Genomic DNA, 21,553 nt, shown 5'->3' on the forward strand with positions numbered 1-21,553 from the left:
ATAGGGTCAAGGTCAATTTGTCTGAGCGAGTGTAAAAGTTCAGTACCTTGTTGGTCGTTGCGCCTCGCATTCCTGTGATGTCATCTTGTGTGTTTCTTGTACTAAAGATGCAACAGTGAGACATGAACTTGCTTTACACCTCTCCTATTACAGCTTTCTCTGAAGTATGGAAAAGGTAGAGCACATCAGAGTTTCAGCCGCAGTAGGCTGGCTGTGTGACCTGGTTCTCCGACCTTTCTTATCTACAGAGTCCAATATCCTGGAGCGACGGGACCGCGGCTCCATGGTGGACGTAAGAATCGGGATTCGGAGGTGTTCGATTAGTGCTGCGCCTGAATAATGTCTGTGACCGCTCCACCTGTAAACAGTCATTTTGAATTTTACAGCTGTCTTCTTTTCCATTTATACCTCTTGTATCTCTCTGACCTTATCACTCGGAGAGGCATTGAAGCTAATCACCTCGGACTGACTGAACTTCACACTCCTGATTAGTCGGTTCGATCTTTAACCCTGCAGTCAATCAGAGAGCGGTTGTCATGGCAAAACGGCATTACGTAGTGATCCTGATGTCTTTTATTTAACACACACAAATGGATTTGTTCATGTCTAACGGTGTGTGGTTGGGGTGGTAGTGCAGAAATGAGCATGCAGTGAAGTGCATGTGGGTCCATGGAGGGTTTGTAGCCGCATTTAGTAGTTATTTAGTTATCGAAAAAACATCAGTGCATGGAACAAATCTCATCTATATTTAATCCTGAACTATTATTTTCTGCCAACCCTCTTCTTAATGTCCTAATGGTTTTAGTTCCCACACAGGCGTTCTAAATTAAGCAGAAATTAACAATAAAGACAATGTTTTTAAATGTGTGGTTTTTTTTGGTTCCCCTTAAGGGAACTCACTCACCAGATATAGAAAATGACATAACTGTAATTCCCGACAAGTGGCAGTTTACTCAACACATTCACCCATGAATTAGAACAAAGCACAACACAGACTACTAATCATGCACAACAGACAGGCAGGCACACACACACACACACACACACACACACACACACACACACACACACACACACACACACACACACACACACACACACACACACACACACACACACACACACACACAATGCAGCCAATGCCTGCCAGTGCATTTCCTGAGGAATTCGGAGGGTGCGAAAAGCCCTTTGGGTTCACATCCGAAAGAAAGAAACACACATCAGCTGAGAGTGCAGGTCTGGGGAGAAAGAGAGAGAGAGAGAGAGAGAGAAAAAAACAGATGCTTTTCTATGCCCCCTCTATCATAACAAAGACTTTCAATCCCTGTGATTTCATGACAAAATCCTTTACGCAACAAGAGATTGGTCTCCTACCAGATTTTTGTGGCTTCCAAGTTCTGAAACACCTGTTATGCCTTACAGTATCTTATTCAGTTACAAAACAAAGGACACTATAAACAACCATTCTGAACATGTGAGAATCCGTATTATGCACATGTACTGGATTCATGTCAAATGCTTGAATCATTGAAGGAGGGAAAAAAAAAATCAAAACCTCAAAACATAACTGATGACCGGGTGGAGACTCACGGTGGTGGGAGCAGGAAGTGGAGAGGTGTCAGCAGTTACCAGGTTGAGGATGACCTCCATGGGAAGGAGACGCATGCGCACGGTTTGGACCGGGAAGTTTTTTCGGTCTTTCGGTCTGTCTGTCTGTCTGTCTATCTGTGTCCCGCGGGAGACGACCACAGCCGGGGGAGAGGGGAAGAGCGCGGCCCTGTGAGGGAATTCATCACTCAGGACGCTTCCCCCAAACAAAGTCCACTTGACCCAAAGTCCACCGGACAAAGACCCCACTTGACAGCAAAGACGCGGAGACTCTTAGGAGCTACTGGTGGCTTGATTGAGTATCCAGAATCCATAGAGAGTCCGGTCCCTGCGGCGATGAACCGTGACTATTGATAGCTGCAGAGTCTAGGGAGAGTTGTGCTGCTGGTTCACAGAGCAGCCGCTTCTCAAAGCCCACCGACCACGCTTCAGTGCCAACAACCAGCTCGGCGGAAAGCCTATGGAGCACACACACACACACACACACACATATATATGTACGCGCTTCGCTAAGCACGACTCCTACAGACAGCGTGCATTCGCGGGAGAACAAGGACTCCCTCTGGAGCAAAGGGTCCGTCTGATGCTGGGTTTTTGGGGTGTCAGAGCCGAGGCGGTTAATCGGATGAAGACTTGCGGGGGCTGGATGGCGGCGGGGTTAAAAAGAAGGAAGAGTTTACTGTGAAGTTAAGTGTTGAAAGAGTCCGTTGGGGATGAAAAAATCCTCAGAGGGAGGAGAGAGAGAGAGAGAGAGAGAGAGAGAGGCAGAGACCCAGAGGACGGATGTGAGGGGAGCGAGGGAGCAGACAGGAAGAAAAAAAAAAGAGAGCCCACCAGGAGCTGTCACTGAGAGGGAGACGGAGCGAGAGAGGGAGCGAGGGAGAGAGGGGTTGTGAGAAAGCTTTGTGAAGGGAGGAGGGGAGGTAAGGGGGGGGAAGCTTTTCTTCTGTCGGAGTTTCTAGGCCAGCTCCGCTCCAAAACAGTGGCTAGTTCAGGCAGAAAGCGAGAAAAAAAAAATCCTCCACTCCCGCCTTTCAATTATCTCACAGTTTGATTGTCGCAGCCAATCAGTTTCCTCAGGGATCATGTTAATGAAGCACTTTCCTCTGCGCCTCTCTGTGTGTGTGCGCGCTGACAAACAAGAGTTAAGAGAAAAATGTTTCTTCTTCTGCTAACTGATATTAACCCAAGAGAGAGAGAAAAATAAAGCAGATTACACAGCTCCCACGGTCATATGATGATCACAAAGCTGCTATTCAAAACTGTGCATATGTGTGCACTCATGACTTTAGCTTATGATTGCATCACCGCTTTACTTATCCACCGACGAGAAAATGCTCAACACTGCTTTGGTAATGTTTTTGATTTCACAGCAGCAGCATGGTGACATTATTTTTTACTAGAATCCTTATGCTTAGTCATGTTTACTGTTCGTGGGATCCATTAACTGTAGGACAATTGTCACAACCTCATTCGTACAGGTAATAAAATGTTATGGTATTATCATTTCGACATGAGGTCATTAGTGGTTAATGGTAATCAGACTTGACGCTCGTCACCCTCACTGCATTAAAACACATGCAAATTCATATTCAAATACTCCGGCAAACACTATTTTTTTTGTTTTTTCTCCATGATAAAATCTTGGTGTTGTGAGCCATCACTTCCAAAAAGTGTACAAACCAATTAGGGAGAAAGAGCAAAGCATGGAGCGTAGGGGGTAAGGGAGGACAAGGGCCACTAAAGACAGAAGCCGACGGGAGGGAGAGAGGGAGGGAGGGAGAGAGGGGAGCATGAATACAGGCTTTAATGAGAGAGCGGGAGGAGATCAGGGACTGGAAAAGAGAGGGAAGGATTTAGGGGAAAAGCCTGCTTATGTAAAAAAGGACAACCCCAACTTGCTCAGATGGGAATGCAAGAGTGTGTGTGTGACGCGTAGGTTTGACCCCAGTATTAAACCCATGTGACCCATGGAGGCAGCCATGCAGCCATTTAAAGTCTAAGCCCAGTCTTAACATTTCAATAGCAAGTGAAAGCTGAATATTGTGTAAATTGGTCGCTAGAAAACATCGTATAATCAAGAGCAATCAACCATGTTAAACAGGAAGTCACTGTAGCATCACAAGCTTTAGCATTACTGGCTTAAATTACAGTTTTAAGGGCTAAACAGTTCATTAAACGTAACTAACAATCCTTTAAACATGTAGGTATGAAATTGTTTAATTCATATATGCATACATCGAGAAATATGTGTATTTTGAGAAAAATATTTAATCACCCCTAATAAAGCTAATCTCGCCAGCTTTATTTGGTTATTTAGTTTAATTTAAAAAATATATATATATATATATATTTTTTTTTTTTTGATATTTAACAGAATATTAGCAAGCTAACGTTAGCGGTAGTTCTGTGGTGTTGTAACCTTTTTTTAGTTTGTAATGGGTATATCCACACTTAGACTCATAACAACGCCAAGTTTGAACTGAAGAACAGCTGGTGTTTGTTACTGGACTGGAACCATAAGTAAATGTACAACATACTCTTACTAATAAAAGTTAAAATTGTCATAAGGTATTTTTTTCGGATGGCTTGACGGTCAATCATTAGTCTCTTAGGGGAAACCCAGGCCGGATCTTCAAGCTGACAAGTTCCACGAAATGCATTTCAATCATTCTTTGCCCTGCTCTCATTCCAGCCTGAGGTCTGAAGTCTCCTATGCCCACTCTGTGGCCCCCCAGCAGCTCCTGTCACTCCAGGAAGCTTCCAGGGTGACTCAGGAAATCTTTACGTTCACTCTCTGGTAGCATGTCTTAATAACATACCTCGAATAGCAGACTGGCTCCGCAATGACAAAGTCACAGAGAAGAGAAGGGAGGGGGGATATAATCGTGCCCTGACAAGTGACTGATGCCCGAGGACAAAAAAAAGTTTATTGTCCTCCAGGGCTGTTTCTAGCATATTAGTGCCACATTATCTGGTCAAAATTAGAGGAAAGAAAGAACAGCTGTGACCTGGTGTTATTGACATTGGCAGAAATTAATGTTTGCTAAACATTAATTAAGATGAAGTAGAACTATTTGGAAATTCTCTCTGCATGTGTAATTAGACTGATATTAGAAATTACATTTTCAACTCAAATATGATTTCTTGAACACTGTGGTCCAATTAGTAGGGTGAGATTTGGAGTAATTATGCACGTCTCATTCATTAGATGTCATGTTTTCTGTTTTATTCTCCACTTAAAGGTATAGTGTGTAGGATATTGGAGCATCTAGCAGTAAGGTTAAAGAACGCAACCAATTGAAACTTCTTCCGTGTTCCGAGCGTGTAGGAGAACTACGTGTTGACGTGAAAGCGTTAAAAAAGCAAAGCCAGTGTTTAACTCGTCTGTTCTGGGCTACTGTAGAAACATGGCAACCCTCTCCGTATGTAGATATAAACGTCTTTTTCTATGGAGAAAAATGATTTCAGGCGATTACACACTAATGAAAACATACCTATCATTATTATATTCCCTTAATGTTGCAAACTGTTTCTTTAAAAATAGAGATAAATGTAGACATTTTCTACAGAGACACATCTGGGATCGGAGTTGCTTCCCAGTTCCAAAAACATGTGACTTAGACTTGAATTGCACTGACAACTAAGTTCATTTATAGAATTTACAATAGATGAATATTCATGTGCAAATGTGAAAAAGTAAACTTTTGCAAATGGGTTAAGTAAAAAAACTAAACGCTGTTGAGATCTTTTTGTGGCATCTAATTTAATGGGTTGGAGACAGATGTGCCTTGCAGGCAAAAAAATGGCCCAATTTGATGAATACATCAAAGTCCACCTACAATATCTCTTTCTTTCTCACTCACACATGCTTTCTGCACATGTGTTAAGGGGACATGACCTGCTGAGCTGGTGATGTATGTGGCCAATCCAGAGCTGGAATGCTTATCTGGTTATATGACACACCCGTCAGTAGGACTTTAGGCTACGACAGTATCATGTCATCTATAGCTGAGAGGCTCCTGATGCAACGGATATGACAATCATGCAAAAACGCAAAGGTAGCTCAGTATCCCATTCCAAAAATGTTGGGAAGACTAATGTCTGTTTCTCAAATTGATTCAATTTATTAAATCTATCTCTCTTTTCTTTAAGACATAAATAAAGAACATGAAAAAGAATGAACCCACTTTTTTAATAAATTGCAGTTCTACGGCCTCGTTAGACTGCATTTTAATTAGGAAGACATTAGGAATAAAAAATATATAAATGATTATGTTACATGAAGTGAAAATTGTCTTACACTACTGATGCAAACAAATAAAGGACCAAAATAGACAACAACGATGTATCAAATTGAGCCACTTCATCATTGTTATGGAAAATGAAGATTGACAGATCTAAACTTATGTGGTTGTAATTATTTCTATGCCCGTCTATTTCAGGGCTGTACTCAAAAAAAAAATACAAATACTGCTATTATTTATGAAAATCAAGTATTTTTGGGGATACAGACATTTTAAAATTAAGACAATAATTATATATTTTAGAGAATGCTTAGCAAGGATGCTAATATGGGAGATTTGTGAGTAATTTACTGCTAATTAGTTTTCATAGCTACCAAATTGTAGCAAAACAACAATAGCAAGCTTCACCCTTAGCTGCTCCACCCAGGTGATTAGAATGCTTTGACACTGTGCTGCAACCCTTTTGTATCAAACCACTAAAGGGAAAATTATAAATTAACCTGATGTTTGACAAACAGGACTTTCCTGTTCCTAGTTTGAAAACAGACGCCGCAGGTTATTAATAGAGAATGCTCCAACTGATGAGCATACAAATGAAAGCGTACAGAACAACATGCTCATAATGCATAACACAAAAAAGTCGCTGCCAAAAAGTTCTGGAAGAATCCAGAAGACAGAAGGAAGAGAGCGGCTGTGATGAACTGGGATCAGTGAACAGTAAAAGATAAAACTTGAATTTAATTACAGAGCCATTGCAATGAGACTATGTGATGTTGCAAAGTTTTGTGAGGAATTATTTTCCCATTAATTATCGTTCTGTGTGTAGAAATAACCAAACCAACACCACAGTCCCCTCCATGTGATCATAAATTATGAAGGGTTATGGTGTGGAATGGTTTTTGGGGGAGTGAGAGGTTACGTAAAGGCAGAAGAGCGAGAGCTTTGTCTGCACGGACTGGGGGTAATTCAAGCCTGAGAGAGGAGACAACCATGACTCGGGGCTCAGGCCCTGCAGAACAATACCCCCCCACCCCATAAAGAGAAGCCCCCTCCAGTCCTCCCCAGTCTAAGCTCCAGTGTAATCAATGGCCCTATTAGCAGTTACATAAACCACTGGGCACTTTACACACAGATGCTATTATGAGCGGCGAGGTTAGGGAGCGTGAAACATCTTGGTAGCCAACTCCAATACTGGCATCTACAAGAGCCAGGCAGGAAGGACAACAAACAGACGTCAACAACAACAACCCAAACAATAAGTGGAACGGTGAACAGCCTGTCAAATGTTTTCATTGGAACTATTTCTCACTAAAGAACTAGTGAGTTTAAAAACCATACAGCTGATCTGTGGTAATTTCAGCTGGCTACATGCCAGTGTTGTACAGTATAATGTTTGAACCTTTGACAATGAAGGAAGTACATATGTTGGGCTGCCTGAGCATTCTGAAGGTGCAGGGAAAAGACAATGGATGCCACTTGCATGCTACTTTGCAACCAGTAGAGCTCAACCAATAAATAGGTGGGCCTTTATATACAGTAGGCTAATAGAGAGGCGAAGTCCAGCCCCTTCCGGTGTCCCCAATGGAAGCTTATTTCATAAAATAATAAATAATATGTACAGTAGTCAATAGCAAAAAATATATATTTTTTAACTTACTTGAATTGTGCCATAATTTACACATATGGGGCCACGCCTGTGGAATAAGCTCCCGGAGAAGATCAGGGCCTTAGACTCCCTCACCGCTTTTAAATCAAATCTTAAAACTCACCTGTTCCTCTCCCCTAAGGTCTTGATAATTTAGATTGCTTGTGTTTGGGTGGTTGTTCAGTTTTAATAGATATTCTTAGATTTCATTATGATTAAATTAATTAATTAATTTAAATTTTTATTTTTTGTTTGTTTTTAGTGTTTTATTATTATATTTGATTATTGTGATTGTTCTACCCTGTGCAGCACCTTGAGATTTCTTTGTATTTTAAAGTGTGCTATATAAATAAAATCCATTATTATTATTATTATATGATGTTTATCAATTTAAAAGATTGTTTTTTAATCTTGTTTGTCGTATGTTTGTCATAGTAACATTTAGATTTGTGGTAAACCGTTCAGTGAACAACATCTCTCGTCTTAAATTACAGTTTTTACGTCACCAACACAACCGTTACCGTGGCTTGCTATAGCTAGCTCGGTTACTTAGCTAACGAGTGAAGCCCGTCGTTGGTGTGATGACGTCCCGCTATAAAACACACAGTTATCGTAGCTTCAGAGAGAGAAGTCACTTACGAGACTTTTCACAGTTTTATGACAAAATGCAACTTTCTTGAACTATTATGCCTTTGACTAACGTACATATGTTTTCCAAAATAAGGTCCCACGGTGATCAACCGGAAAGGGGCGGGACTTTGCATCTCTATATCAGCTTATTGCAGATATATCGGTATTGGCATATATATTGGCCAATAAGTAAGGTTTGGATTGATTTAGAGGTTATTTATGTCCCAATCAATACACATCAACATTATACTACTTTGTAGTGTCAGCTTCAACAATCCAGTATTAGTTGGGTTATAACCTTCAGTGTTTATTTATTAATACTATGTATGAATTTGCAGATGATGGTGTGACGTTTAAGAGACAGTGTGGGGGTAAATAGGGTGAGACATAGTGTGTGTGTGCGTGTGCGTGTGCGTGTGTGTGTGTGTGTGTGTGTGTGTGTGTGTGCGTGTGTGTGTGTGTGTGTGTGTCAGTGGTGGTTGGTATTTTTTGGAGCTGCTTCGGGCTGGATGCTGTACAATACCCAGAATACCATGGGGCAGCATGCAGAGCCAGACACACTGCCAGCCTATTCATGAACAGGAAGATGAAGAATCTAGAACAAACAGTCCAAAGCTGTTTGGCCCTCAAAGATTATTTGGTCTGGCATCTTTCTCAGTTTTCTTGTTATCCTCCACCCAAACCCGTCTCACTCACTCACTGTGGCCCCTTATTGACCCCACAATGAGGCAGACTTATTGGATGGTCCTGGCTACTGTTTTGGGGAATTTTTTGCAAGACTGTGTGAATTAGGCCACTAGGAAGCATTGGATTTCAGGACAGGCGGACAGATAATGAGGATTGTTGTTTCGCTAATAGGAAGCACTCATCAGCACTTGACAGCTATTACCTCATAAAAACTTTGGAGGGCACTGACAATTCAGATTATGCAATAAACTGTCTTCTGAGCTCACAATGATCAGTCAAGATCAGAGTTCAGTCGATCAAACTCTGATCTGCTTCGTAGGAAAGTGATTTCCTCGTTCACCTCCGTGTCAGATGCTTCACATAGTCCAACATACCAGAGACAGCTCAGAGAGGACACGGTGCACTGCGAGTCAGGCTTCCTGTATCTGTGTCACATGGGTTTCGCCACTGCCACGCCCCTTTAGGAGGCTAGCGGCAGACCTTTCTCTACCTCAGCAACACACTCTCTGTAGATCTGGCAACTTACTGTTCTTACTGTGCAAACTCATTATTGTAATGCTAGATATGGTAATATTAGTTGAGTAAGTATCTCATGTTAGCAAAAAAAAAAATATGAATACATTATGCAAATATAACCCAATCTGCTTTCATCCATCCACACAACCTTCACAACATTTCCAAACGAGGAGAAGAGAAGGAGGAAGAGATGAACACGCCATGACCACGCCCACTTAGGAGAGAGGAAATGTTTACCATTTAACACCATTGGTAGAGCTTGTAATGCAACATTTTTGTTATAGAGCATGTTTGGTCACACGGAACGCAGAAGGTAAACAGATCTACTTCCAATTATATCAAACAGTGTATAAGACTTCCCCCTGTCCAACCCTTTGTGTATTTATATTCCCTAGTTGAATGTGGATTAACATACCATTAAAAGAGAAACTGAATGATACACTAAGTGAGTACAACAACAAACTACAGCTTTAATACACAAGGGGGCGCTAGAGCACAAAATATGCAACACAATGTGTGTCAACTGCTGTATGAACAGTGGACTCTGTTACTGGCCTGTACTGACTGCACATTTCCTGACATGTTTCCTGTCAATAACCCTGCTATCATTGCATTCTTTCAATATCAGTCCTACTGAAAGACATGGAGCCCTTCTTGTGTGAGGGTGTAAATGGGTGTAGCCGTTGTGGTTGTACAATATTTCAAAGATAGGAGATCATGAGCCGAGATTAGAGACAGTCATGAAAGATGAATAACTATGTCAGCATGCAGCAAATGCTAATTTGTGATGCTTTACTGTTTCAGATGGAACCTTTTCAACCAGCTGCATTATTTGCCTGAACAAAATAAACATACCGCCAATGTTATTTCAGTGGCCTAGAGGTTATTTGTGAGCTGGGATGGGAACAGCAAAAAAAATAAAGATTCCTAGGATTCCTAATGGCTGACACACATGAGAATGAGAGGATGGCTTATGGCTATTAGTGGAGACAAAATATGACGATATTTCTCCAGAGATTGTGATCAGATTTGAATTGTGTGTGTGTTTGTGTGTGTGTGTGTGTGTTCTAAGTGGGTCAGTGGAGCAGAGCTGAGCTCAGCGATCTATAGCCTCATCCATAATTCATCAGAATCACACAAACGATACAGACTGAGCAGGGAGTGGCAGGGAGGCAGAGCGAGCCCCGTCTGAGTCCGTCAGACTGTTTCCTCTGCTCCCCCTCGCTCGGAATGATCAATTTCCCTTTGAAAACAATCTGCTGACCTCTCTGAGCAAAGAGAAGAAAACCAAACATCATGTTTCATGAAGGTGCACAGTAGTGTATTTTGGCAACACAAGTCAAGAAGCTCATTTTAATGAATAAAACTGAAAGCGCTGAAAACTGTAGAAATGAACCAAAGAAGAGGAACAGACATGTGGGTCGAGGGTGAGCAGAACATCCTCAGTGACTGACCAAGTATGTGGCAATCCTGCAACGGCTGAGAAAACAGCATAGATGCACGTGCATGCCCACACTAATGTCTTCTTTCAGACACACACACACACACACACACAAATCCAAAGAGGAAGGACCAGCTGCAGACCAAAAATAAATACACAAAGGATGACCGATAGTGACTCACTGCTGACATGTACACTTAAATGCACATGCTCTCATTAACACACACATCGAACTTAGAAATTCTCATTGAGGATGCAAGTGAATTATAAGTATTATAAAAACCACTTAAAGTAGAATATTGTTAAAACAACAACGAGTTATTCACAAATAAAGCCACTCAGCTGGTATTGTCCTTTAGAGAGGACCAGATGTCAAAAATCTACTTCTCAAAAGTAGATTGTCAAGAAAGAAACCACCTAATTTATTTATTTCCCCCCAAGATATACTAAAACATTTAAATGCCCTTGAAAAGTGAACTTGACCAGGCCAAGTTCAGACATCTGTCTATTAATAGCGGCAGTAAAGCAGGCCGAGCGCTGCAGCAGACGCCTTCCTCATTCAGACCCAGATTAGAAAAACCTATAAAACTGACAGAGGGAAGACTGGGATTCAAACTCACGGCTTCATCTCCCCTCTCTCTTTTCCCCCACGACTCTGTCCATCCTACCAAACAACATTCACAAACATTCCTCCACCCCATCTCTCCTTTGAGCCCTTCCTTTCACAACATCACACCCGCCTTAATGGTTTCACACACAAATTATCCTGTTACGCATCAACTGTGAAGCCCTGATGTGTGTGTGAGTGCGAGTGTGTGTGTGTGTGTGTGTGTGTGTGTGTGTGTGTGTGTGTGTGTGTGTGAGTGCGAGTGTGTGTGTGTGTGTGTGTGTGTAGTAGTAGCTCAAATGTGTTCCCACTGTTGTGAATGCTAATAGGGACCAGCACCGGATGAGGGCGTTGGCCTATATATGTATAATCACATATGAATATTCAACAGCCTAATTAAAGAGGCTGGCGCTACGCTTCAAAGCGAGCGCAAACAGTTGGGTGGAGAGTTCAAACACACACAAAGACACACGCACACGTGATGCACACACATGCACGCCCACACACACACACACACACACACACACAATAGAGGAGTATGATTCAAGGCTACTCGCCGGGATTTTACATGGTACAACAAAACATTTCGATTGCTTGTGTTTACTTTTGTCCCATTGAGGTTTGTCAACTTTCAAGCACACACACACACTTTTCTTTCCTATTCACAACTCTCTTTGTAAATCATTCAGAGGACTTCATTTAAATATGTGTGTGGAGAGGAACAGGAAACAGCGGCGTGTCTTCAGCAATGGGGCGGCATTCCAACACGTCTCCTGTGACGTAAAAAAGCCTAATTGCTCCAACTCTATCAAGACAAAGTCGGCACATTTAGCAAAATTGCACAGGAGTCTAATTTTAGAAGCCACCTCCTTGCTCCTGCGCTTAGAGGTTGTTATTCCACCTGACAGGCTGAGGAGGTGGCTGCCAGATCTGACGGTGAACCTGCGAGCATAAAGCCACTACGGCCCTCTTTGAACATCAACCTGTTACCATGGAGATGGGCAAGCAGCTCCACGGTCTGAGCATTGGACACAGATGAGAGGGAGAGAGAGAGAGAGAGAGAGAGAGAGGGAGAAAGAAATGGTTGCATCCAGTGAACATTAGTCCAGACTTATTTCAACCACTAACAATCGTAGGGCTTATTGTTGAAAAGGTTTGTTGTTTAAAAATACTTATAACTTATCTAATAAAAAAAGCTATGCAGAGGTTGCACCTACTCAGGAAGCTTAAAGACTTCGGGCTGAGCAAGAATGTTCAAGAAATGGTGTAAAAACATTTGGTCTTTAACATGGATGTTTGGTAAGGACACTTGAATGTCAAATGGAAATGGAAACTGTCAAGAACGGTTAACAAGGCCAGTAATAATCATAGAGAAACCACAGATGGAAACTAAGCAGCAGGCCTGTACTGAATACCTAAAAGAAAGCTCTTGACATAACAAGTGATCCGTCCCATTCATTGTACCCACAATATGATTTGCTTTCCTCAGAAAGGAACTTACGACAGCAACAAGCAACCAAAACATTTACAAGAAATAATTTGTCCAAAGCACGGCAAAATGATTAGAAAAAAAATCCTTCACCACTTGCTGACTTTGCAAGTTTGTTTTATGTTCGAGTAATTTTCTCATTGTACTTTTTGTAATTTGATTGCATACGATTAAACTCCAAGCTCTCATAATGTTTTTACATTATTAAATTATTATTTTCTTGTCTTATTTGTAATTCATGTTGTTTGTGATGAAGCCAACCATTCTCCACATTACAGACAAAAGTTTCTAACTAACTTAGTAAATAAAGACGGTGTCTAACACATAAATTAAGACAAACAGGGATGCATTGGACGGCCAATACAGCATTGCTAGCATTAAATCAAACTACAATACATTCTAGGATCATTAAAACACCAAATGAGAGGGATATCTGTTTGTTCTCTTCAGTAGGGATTGGCGACTTTGTTGAATCTATGCCAAGAAGCTTTAAAGCTATTCTGGTGCCGTATTTTGGCCTAACACCTTAATTGATTTGACAAAGCATCAGATTTTTTTTTTTGTCTTAATTAATGTATATGATCACCATGTTGAGAATGAGAGGAGCCCGAGATGGAAGCTAAGCTAACCCAGCTAAGGCCTAAGGCTATTCCACCACCCAGCCTGCTGGCTGATTTCAGGCGACTGTGACTGTTTCTGCCCACATGTTTGCAGAGACCCGGCTCCATCGTGGCATCCGGGATCTCTGTTTTAATGGGTCTCTGTTTGGCGGACCGCAGGACAGAGTGCAGGACTCCAGTGGGACAAGAGGAGGCGGAGTCTGTTTACAGCAATGACGCTTTGGAGCTCAAACATAGCCAAGGTGGATGGACAGTGTTTCCACGATGTCAAATGTCTAATGTTAGGATGTCGGGGCCATATTATCTGCCCAGTTCAGTTGATTGGCATGTTTTTGTCGCACAATACTGTGTTGCTCCTTGAATACTAACAAAGTACACACACACACACACACACACACACACACGGACAACCCACATGTAATGTAAGTAAGAGGAGAGCAGAGAACAGGAGATCCATTGTGTTTAATTCAAAGTCGATAATGGTGTTTGTTCTTCTGATCAATGGCTGTCTCTCTTAGCCACACATACACCCACACACGTATCCCAACACTGTAGAACACACATAATCTACCACACAAACACATCACAAAAAACTTGAAACACTTGAAAGAAAGGAGTATTTTGTTTGTCTGCGATGAGTGACAGAAGACTAATGAGTGAAGACAGGGAGGAAAAATGACTAAAGGGTAGATAAGAGAGGGAAAGATTACACAGCAGGAAGTTAACACATTGTTTTTTTGGTGCTGCTACGAAAGTCAGAACAAAACCACAACCAACAGATGTGCAAAACCCATTAGCGGCTTGACGCTACTTCCTCATCCGACTGGAGCGACGTAATAAGGTCTCTTTCTTAATGTTGACTCGGAACCACAGAGAGTCATGACGGTGCTCTGACACACAAAGCGCTAGAAAAACAATCTGCCGCGGGCAGGTAGTTGGCAAACACAAGCAGTGTGATGACATCACCTCCAGTGTGGACTAAGAGCACATGCTTCATCATCCCCATGGAAAGTCAATCGAAACTCAGTTGTTTGTTTATACACAGGCTTGACTGTGTGGCTCTGTGACACAGTGTTTAATGTGACCAGAGGGCAATCTGCAGAGACAGTGCTTTGATAGGACTTATTAGGGCTGTACAGAATAAGTCTCTTTTACATTGAAAGCTTCTATTGACACTAAAAGTCTTTTTTATTGAATCAACTTTTTTTTCATGAATATAACTCGGTAGTTCTTCCCTCTCTTTGTGCGTGTGTGCAAAATGTTGTGCTTTGAAGACTAAACACCAACAAATATCGATTGAAGCAGAATGCTTTGTTGAATAAAAACATGTTGTGAATTTAGAAATGATTACATCTATTGTGTTACAATAAAGTTCGATTTTTGGACGTTAAAACGCTCTGGAGATATTGAAAAAGTTCGGATGACAAGAGTCGGAAACAATCCAACAAATAGTACAACACAGATACTATAAGGTGGAGCCTAATCTTTATCTGCTGTTTACACAGAATGTGACCAAGCAATTCCCCGTGTTGTCTTTTGCAGCTCTTTAAATAACTCAATGTCACTACCGTAGTTTCAGGACGAGCTGTGGTGTCCTGCTGCAAAAGGACACCAACGCTTTCATCAGCACACAGCCGGTAGCCTGGGGGGGAGATGCGAGAGCGATGATGAGGATGTTAAACTAGCAGGGACGGAACAAGCCTCGGGGGACCAGGTGATGTTCGGAGCCTCCCACTGACACTTCTTCTTCCTGCTCCCTTAAGGACGGAACCGGTGGGATTACGAAAGAAGAACCAATCCTTCATAAGTGAGTGTTGTCAAGAAAGGGAGGAATGAATTCTGCTTGTTACAAATCCTATAAAAGTCAGCCATTAAGTGGATTATAAGTGCATGGTTTACTCTTGATAGTACAAAACAAATTCATATATATCAAACAAAACTTCCTTTGTATTACGGCTCGAAACCCCGAAATTTAAGCAGAGTTTGAGGCCCTGTTAATGTAATTTATATATTTAATCCATCCAACAATTTCTTCAACAAACCTACATGCATCCAGTATGCAATTATTGATACTATTCTTTTATAATGCACCCCAATTACAAATCCTTAACCCCACATAATATTTAATTATAAACACAAACATAATCAACTATGTAAGATTATTAGACCTACATTTGTAAATGTTACTGTTATCAATCTACAAAACCAGCCCGATCAATAACCCTGACATAATATATTTACCTATATTTGTATAAACCAGGTTCATTAAAGAAATTACACAATAAATTTAATTTAGGGCACTTGAGGATACAAACATCACAGATCCTCTTCCATGTGATCCTGTATATTCCCTCTAGACATTATGTACTAACTAACTTGCAGAATGATATGGCCTATTAATATTTTTATCTTTTTTTTATGCCAGTCATTGTAATTAGTTCATTTTAAGAGGCCTGCTGAGAGAAAAATTGGAATGTAAAATTTAACTGCACTGCACAAGAAATGGAGCGAACATTAATAAATGATTCGTTTTTAAAAAAAGCAGGCATTTAGTATCAAACCCCACATTGCTGAGAATATTTTCAGTTTTATTGGGCATGCAGCTGCGTGATCCCAGCTCGACTGGATGCTGCTCCTCTGAATTGTTTAAATGTGAGGCATTTTGTTTTGAGATTGTTAGGAAACGCTGCAGGAGAACACAGGAGGAAATCTCCACATGGAAACCAAAATATGGTGGCAGACGAAAAAGAAGACAAAGGATGAGCAGGGAGACAGGTGGACATGTGGAGAAGCGGCCTGGGGGGAAAGAAACAGGGTTGAATCTACCCAAGGTCAGTGAACCTTCGCAGGCAGACCCTGGAGGAGGTTGTTTTCTCCAAAAAGAAAAACAAAGCTTCGGTCTCTCTCACACACAACAAAAAAACGAGGACTAGCCTCCAGGTTCAGCTTCTGTTTCATCTTTCTGCAGCTCATATCCCACTAGAGCCTCCCCCTCGGTTCTCCCGTCTTCATTTCTGACCGAAAGCATTTGGCATCCCTTCACTTTCACAATTTGTTTTTATTCTCCATCCCTCCGAGAAGAAAAAAACCAGACTGGTCTCCATCTCATCTCCTTCAGTCTGGGATGTGGCCTTCCAGTCTGAGAGTGAGAGTGAGACAGCTCCTCCGTCTCTGCTCGTGCATGTTGATACTTCCAGGCATGTGAACATCCACGCAGTCAATCAATTAATCAGCAGCTGATTGTAATTAATCCCACAGGCTGAGCACCAGCTGCAGAACAGTGGGCTCTTAACAGATCTTAATGCTGAGTTTTACCCACAGCCGCTCTACTCTCTTTAACAGCACCAGGGGATGGATTTATACATCAGACCCACAGACAGCTGTAGAGCAGTAAACCAGCCTGTTATTGAAAAATGAGTCATAAACTCTCCATAATCAGTAACAATGAAACATAATATTTACCAATAACTACATCCCCTGGAGACAGCTCCGACCACCGCCGCTCTGGCTGCTGTAACTCGAGTTACTGTTTAACAAGAGTTGAGATAAAGTGCAAAGACAGACTAATCAGTTACTGTGTGGATCAAACTACCTACAAATGAATGGAAGCTCAAAAACAAAGTTGATATGCAAGAAATGTGCAAACAATGCTTTATACAAGTGAGCATTGTTGACAAAGCACGGATCAAGAAACCAAAATTGCAAACAATACCAAATAGCTGGAAGACGGAGAGACAGGAAGATGAAAATGCAAAACCACCACACAGGGCTTTGCCAGCAGCAAAGATTCAAGACAACTGTGCCTTCCGCCATGTGTCTCCCCATCTCCACGCTGCCTTGGAGCTGCTGCAGCATGGAGACTGAAAGACACAGACATGTTTTTAAAGTCTAAACAAGCTTGTGTGTTTTAAGCTTACCTTGGAGTACTGTCTACGAAGACTGAAGCGCTGCACCATCCTGACTGACTGATGTGCTCACAGCTGGAACTCCAGTCCTACTCCTCTACACTGATATCTCTTCAGAGTACAAAACACCTCACACAGCACAGTCTCCATTCACACACACACACACACACACACACGCACACACACACACACACACACACACACACACACACGCACACACACACACAGACAGACAGAAAGGTACACACCATCTACCCTCCTCTCCAAACAGCCATGAGCACACACATCTCTAGTCCACGCCGCTTTCTACTGTCTACTATGCAAACACAAGTGAGGAGAGAGAGCAAAAGAGGGAGATGAGAAAAAAAAAAAAAAGAAGGGAGGGAGGGAGAGCGAGCAGAGAATAAGACGGCTCAGCTGTGTTGCCCTCTACTCATATTCACACTGATCCTCTGAGCTCCGTCTCTCACAGATGCTCACACAAGATCCTCACACTACATGGCTGTCAAATGACTTCCAGTACACACACACACACACACACACACACACACACACACACACACACACACACACACACACACACACACACACACACACACACACACACACACACACACACACACACACACACACACACACACACACACACACACACACAGTTTCAAGTATTTCCAGTCGCACATATACATACACACCCCTTCACATCCTCTGTCACACAAGATCCACCGCACACAGCCTCAGTGCTCGGCTCTCACTCATCTAGGACGAGGCAAGGTTGCCTCCTGCTTCCTGTCAGGGAGCCGAAGGGTGGGGCAATGAGGAGGAGGTGGTGGTGGTGGTGGTGGTGGTAAATGAGGAGGAGGGCGAGGAGGGGGAGATGGGAGAGGAGGAGGGACCAGCTGACTGTCTGTACTAACTATCTCGAGGGACATAGGGAGGGGGGACAAGAAAGAGAAAGAGGAAGAAAAGGCAAGAGGGGGGGATTTCTGAGAAAAAGAAAGAAAGGAAGCATCATTCCTGATACACACACACACACACATTTTGACAAGCACTCACAACAGGATGTCACACACCTCCAAGGTCAACCGCGATGTTGCCGTGGCAACCCAAACCCAGGGCGTAGTTTCGAGGCGGCTTGCTGCAAGTTTTTGAGGGTTACCAAGGCGACCGCTTTGGGGTCGACCTGAATGACATTGCTTGGTTACCGTGCTGATATAGCTAGAGACGGGAGGGACAGGTCATCACGGTGGAGGGTGGTCCATCACAGCAGCAGGACTGATGGAGCGCAGGTGTCTGGCTCTCAGCCCCGCCCCGTCATCACAGGTGAGGTCACTCACATCCGCCTGGAGGAGACGTGATTTTTGCGATGAAGAAAGGGGGGGTATTCTAAATATAGCTCACAGATTGAAGCTGTCAGGGAAATTGGATATTAACGCCTACTGGTCTAGACTTACTTCCCACGGCTGAAGCGATAGCATAGCATGACTCCATCTGTGACACACTGATACTGAGTCCTTTGGCACGGCTTATTTCGTTAACCCCTAAAGATCAGTCTGGTCCGCAGCAATCATGAGCTCACAATGCAAACACAACCTCCACATGAACCAAGCCCAGTGCTGCTCACAGCGAGGTTAGCTGATCTGACAGTGACCTCTGGTGGCAGACAGAACCAACTGGAGTCTGGTGGGGAGGAAGTTCAAAGTCTGAACTTGAGGTAAAAAAAATAAAAATCGATGCTTATTATTTTCCATGGACACAAGTTGCAGAACATTTTAACCCCCGTACACTACTTTTAATCCATTCCCTGGATTAAACACACTATGGATTACAATAAAATCTGAGTTTTTCAAAAACCAGGTATATGGCATTCAAATGTACTTTGAGCGGACTTCGTTTATGCAAGCTGAATACAAAAGAAGATTTTGAAAGCACATTGATGTACATTGCAGCATGTACTGAGACACATCATCAAGAGTCAAATTACATTACATTTACATTATAGTCATTTAGCAGACGCTTTTATCCAAAGCGACTTACAATAAGTGTATTCAACATAGGTATTCAAGAGAAGCATCAAATCATAGATAGAAGCACAATGTTTCAAAAGGTTTGTCTTAAAACCAGTCAGATGCCATATATACATTCAATTCAGTTGTTTATTAATCTTGTTAATTCTGGCCATTTAAAGATCCTGTCCTGTTGTGCTACCAATCAAAAATGATGGGTTACAAAATATAAAATATATAAAATATTATATTTCAAAGTTTAACAGAAGTTTTTACGATGCTTCAGCAGTCTGAGTTGGTTAATATCTTCAGAAGTTAATCATTTTAGTACAAAATGACTTCCTTGTCTTTCCCCTGACAATGTAATAGTGCTGAGCTGCGGTGAAGGGATGGCATCAAAAGGCCGGTATGAACAGGAGGAATGAGTAAAGCAAGGAAAACTGTTTCAAAACAGACTTTAAAACCAGTTGCGCTGTTGTGCATTAGCCTATTGCGTATGTACGTGTGTGTGTGTGCTAGTGTGTCTCATTTGTTAGCAAGCTGAACCATGGCTATATGACAGCCAGCTGCAGACCTTCTCTCTGCGTTCACAGCTAATACAGCGAGGAAGGTTACATCAGTGTCAAGGTGAACCTCAGCTCTTGATTGAAGGCCTGACACCAGTGAAAGTGTAGAGGAGACGCATCGATCAGCCCGTGTAGTGATAAGATGATTAACGGCTGCTGTCACTCACCCTGTCCGTCTCCTCCGTGGACTGGTACCCCGACGACAGCACCACGTCGCCTCCGCTGTATCCGATAGTGGGGCTGCTGGGCGCGTCGTCATTGGCGGAGGAGGAGCGAGGGCGGCTGGTGTGATGCTGCGGGTCGTGGGTGTTGCGGCGGTGCGGGGCCTTGGGGCTCCCTCTCAGGAGGGGATCGCGGTCTCCGCTCCCCGATCCCGACCCGGACCCTTTGCTGCGGCGGCTCTGCAGGCTGGTGCCGCGCCTCATGGTGCCCGCGGCGCCTGAGCCCCGGCCAGCTGCGGAGGGAACCACAGGAGCAGATAGGTGGTCAGATTCAGCACAGCAGGGCCCCGAGGCATCCTCCGGGGCAGAGGGGGAGGAGCCACCTGCTGACACCACGGAGGAAGACGAGGAGGAAGACGAAGAGGGGATGGTGGAGCGAGAGAGGGAGAGGCGTCTACGCTGATGCTGGAACAGCTGTTTCAGTCCCTGGCCAAGAACCCCCATGCTCTCCCTGGCGTTTTGGCTCATCTTACTCAAAGAGGGGGGCTCTGACTTGGATGAGGCCCTCTTCAACCCCGGGCCTGGTGACCCCCCTGCCTCTCCTCTAGCTCCAGGACCTGAACTGGGGCCCACCCCCTCTGGCTCCCTTTGAGTGTCATCCCCCTGCTGCATGTGGCCCCGCTGACCTCTCATGAATAGCAGGGGAGGAATTGTCCCATCAAACAGTCAGCAAACACGTCCCTCTCTCTCAGTGAGACATGCAGAGGGTCAGACCAGGACAATGGCTGGAGGACAGAAGACTAGACAACAGCAGAGTACAGTAGAGAACAGTGGAGGTGGAGATGGGACTGTCTGGTGGAGGGTCGGATCGGCTGAGTGGCAGTCAGAGGGATGAATCCAAATTGGGAGCATGCATCTTTGATTCAGGAACCAGTAGCCCTGCTGGTCTGGCACAGACAGAGAGAGGAGATGGATTATGAGGGGCTGGAATGTGGACTAGATCCAGTGAGATGAAATCACTCATTTTCATTTTAACTCGTGGCATTTGCATCTTGGAAATTGTATTATAAACGGTTGAAAGTGTGAATGCATACTAAACAGTCTGCAGGCTAATCAGCATTCATCTGCATCTAGGTGCCCAAATGAGTGCGCAAAATACTTTGTTTGACACTCGAGAGTCACTGAAAACCTCAACAGCAACATTTGGGGGGGGGGTGTTACTAAAATCATTTAAAAAGTAATTTGTCATTTGCAATTGACACTAAAAATGTATTTTAAAAGCTTATTTTGTCCAGCAGTCTTCATTATTCAAATAGCGAAGCAATTATCCACAAATATGAATAGTGAGCGGCAGAGAGGATTTCTCCACCGTGAATGACTCAACCAGCCTGAAAAGCAACAGGTTGCGAGAGAGAGAGAGAGAGA

General features: G+C 43.0%; 1 protein-coding gene across 4 annotated transcripts in view; it reads right to left on the reverse strand.

Annotated features, from left to right (window-relative positions):
• Positions 1-21,553, reverse strand: part of tmcc1a (transmembrane and coiled-coil domain family 1a) — a 42,676-nt gene that overhangs the window by 8,976 nt on the left and 12,147 nt on the right. For 2 of the 4 annotated variants that reach the window (XM_054609646.1, XM_054609645.1), the window contains exon 4: positions 20,135-21,075. In XM_054609646.1, coding sequence (XP_054465621.1) covers positions 20,135-20,821 — 687 coding nt within the window. In that variant the 5' untranslated portion in view covers positions 20,822-21,075. Of the gene's footprint in view, positions 1-17,407; positions 17,563-20,134; positions 21,076-21,553 lie in introns of those variants that run through there. The other 2 variants (XM_054609647.1, XM_054609649.1) reach the window with 2 other exon arrangements.

The sequence above is a fragment of the Anoplopoma fimbria genome, chromosome 12 (genome assembly GCF_027596085.1).
Source record: "Anoplopoma fimbria isolate UVic2021 breed Golden Eagle Sablefish chromosome 12, Afim_UVic_2022, whole genome shotgun sequence".
In the NCBI taxonomy this organism is placed as follows: Eukaryota; Metazoa; Chordata; class Actinopteri; order Perciformes; family Anoplopomatidae; genus Anoplopoma; species Anoplopoma fimbria.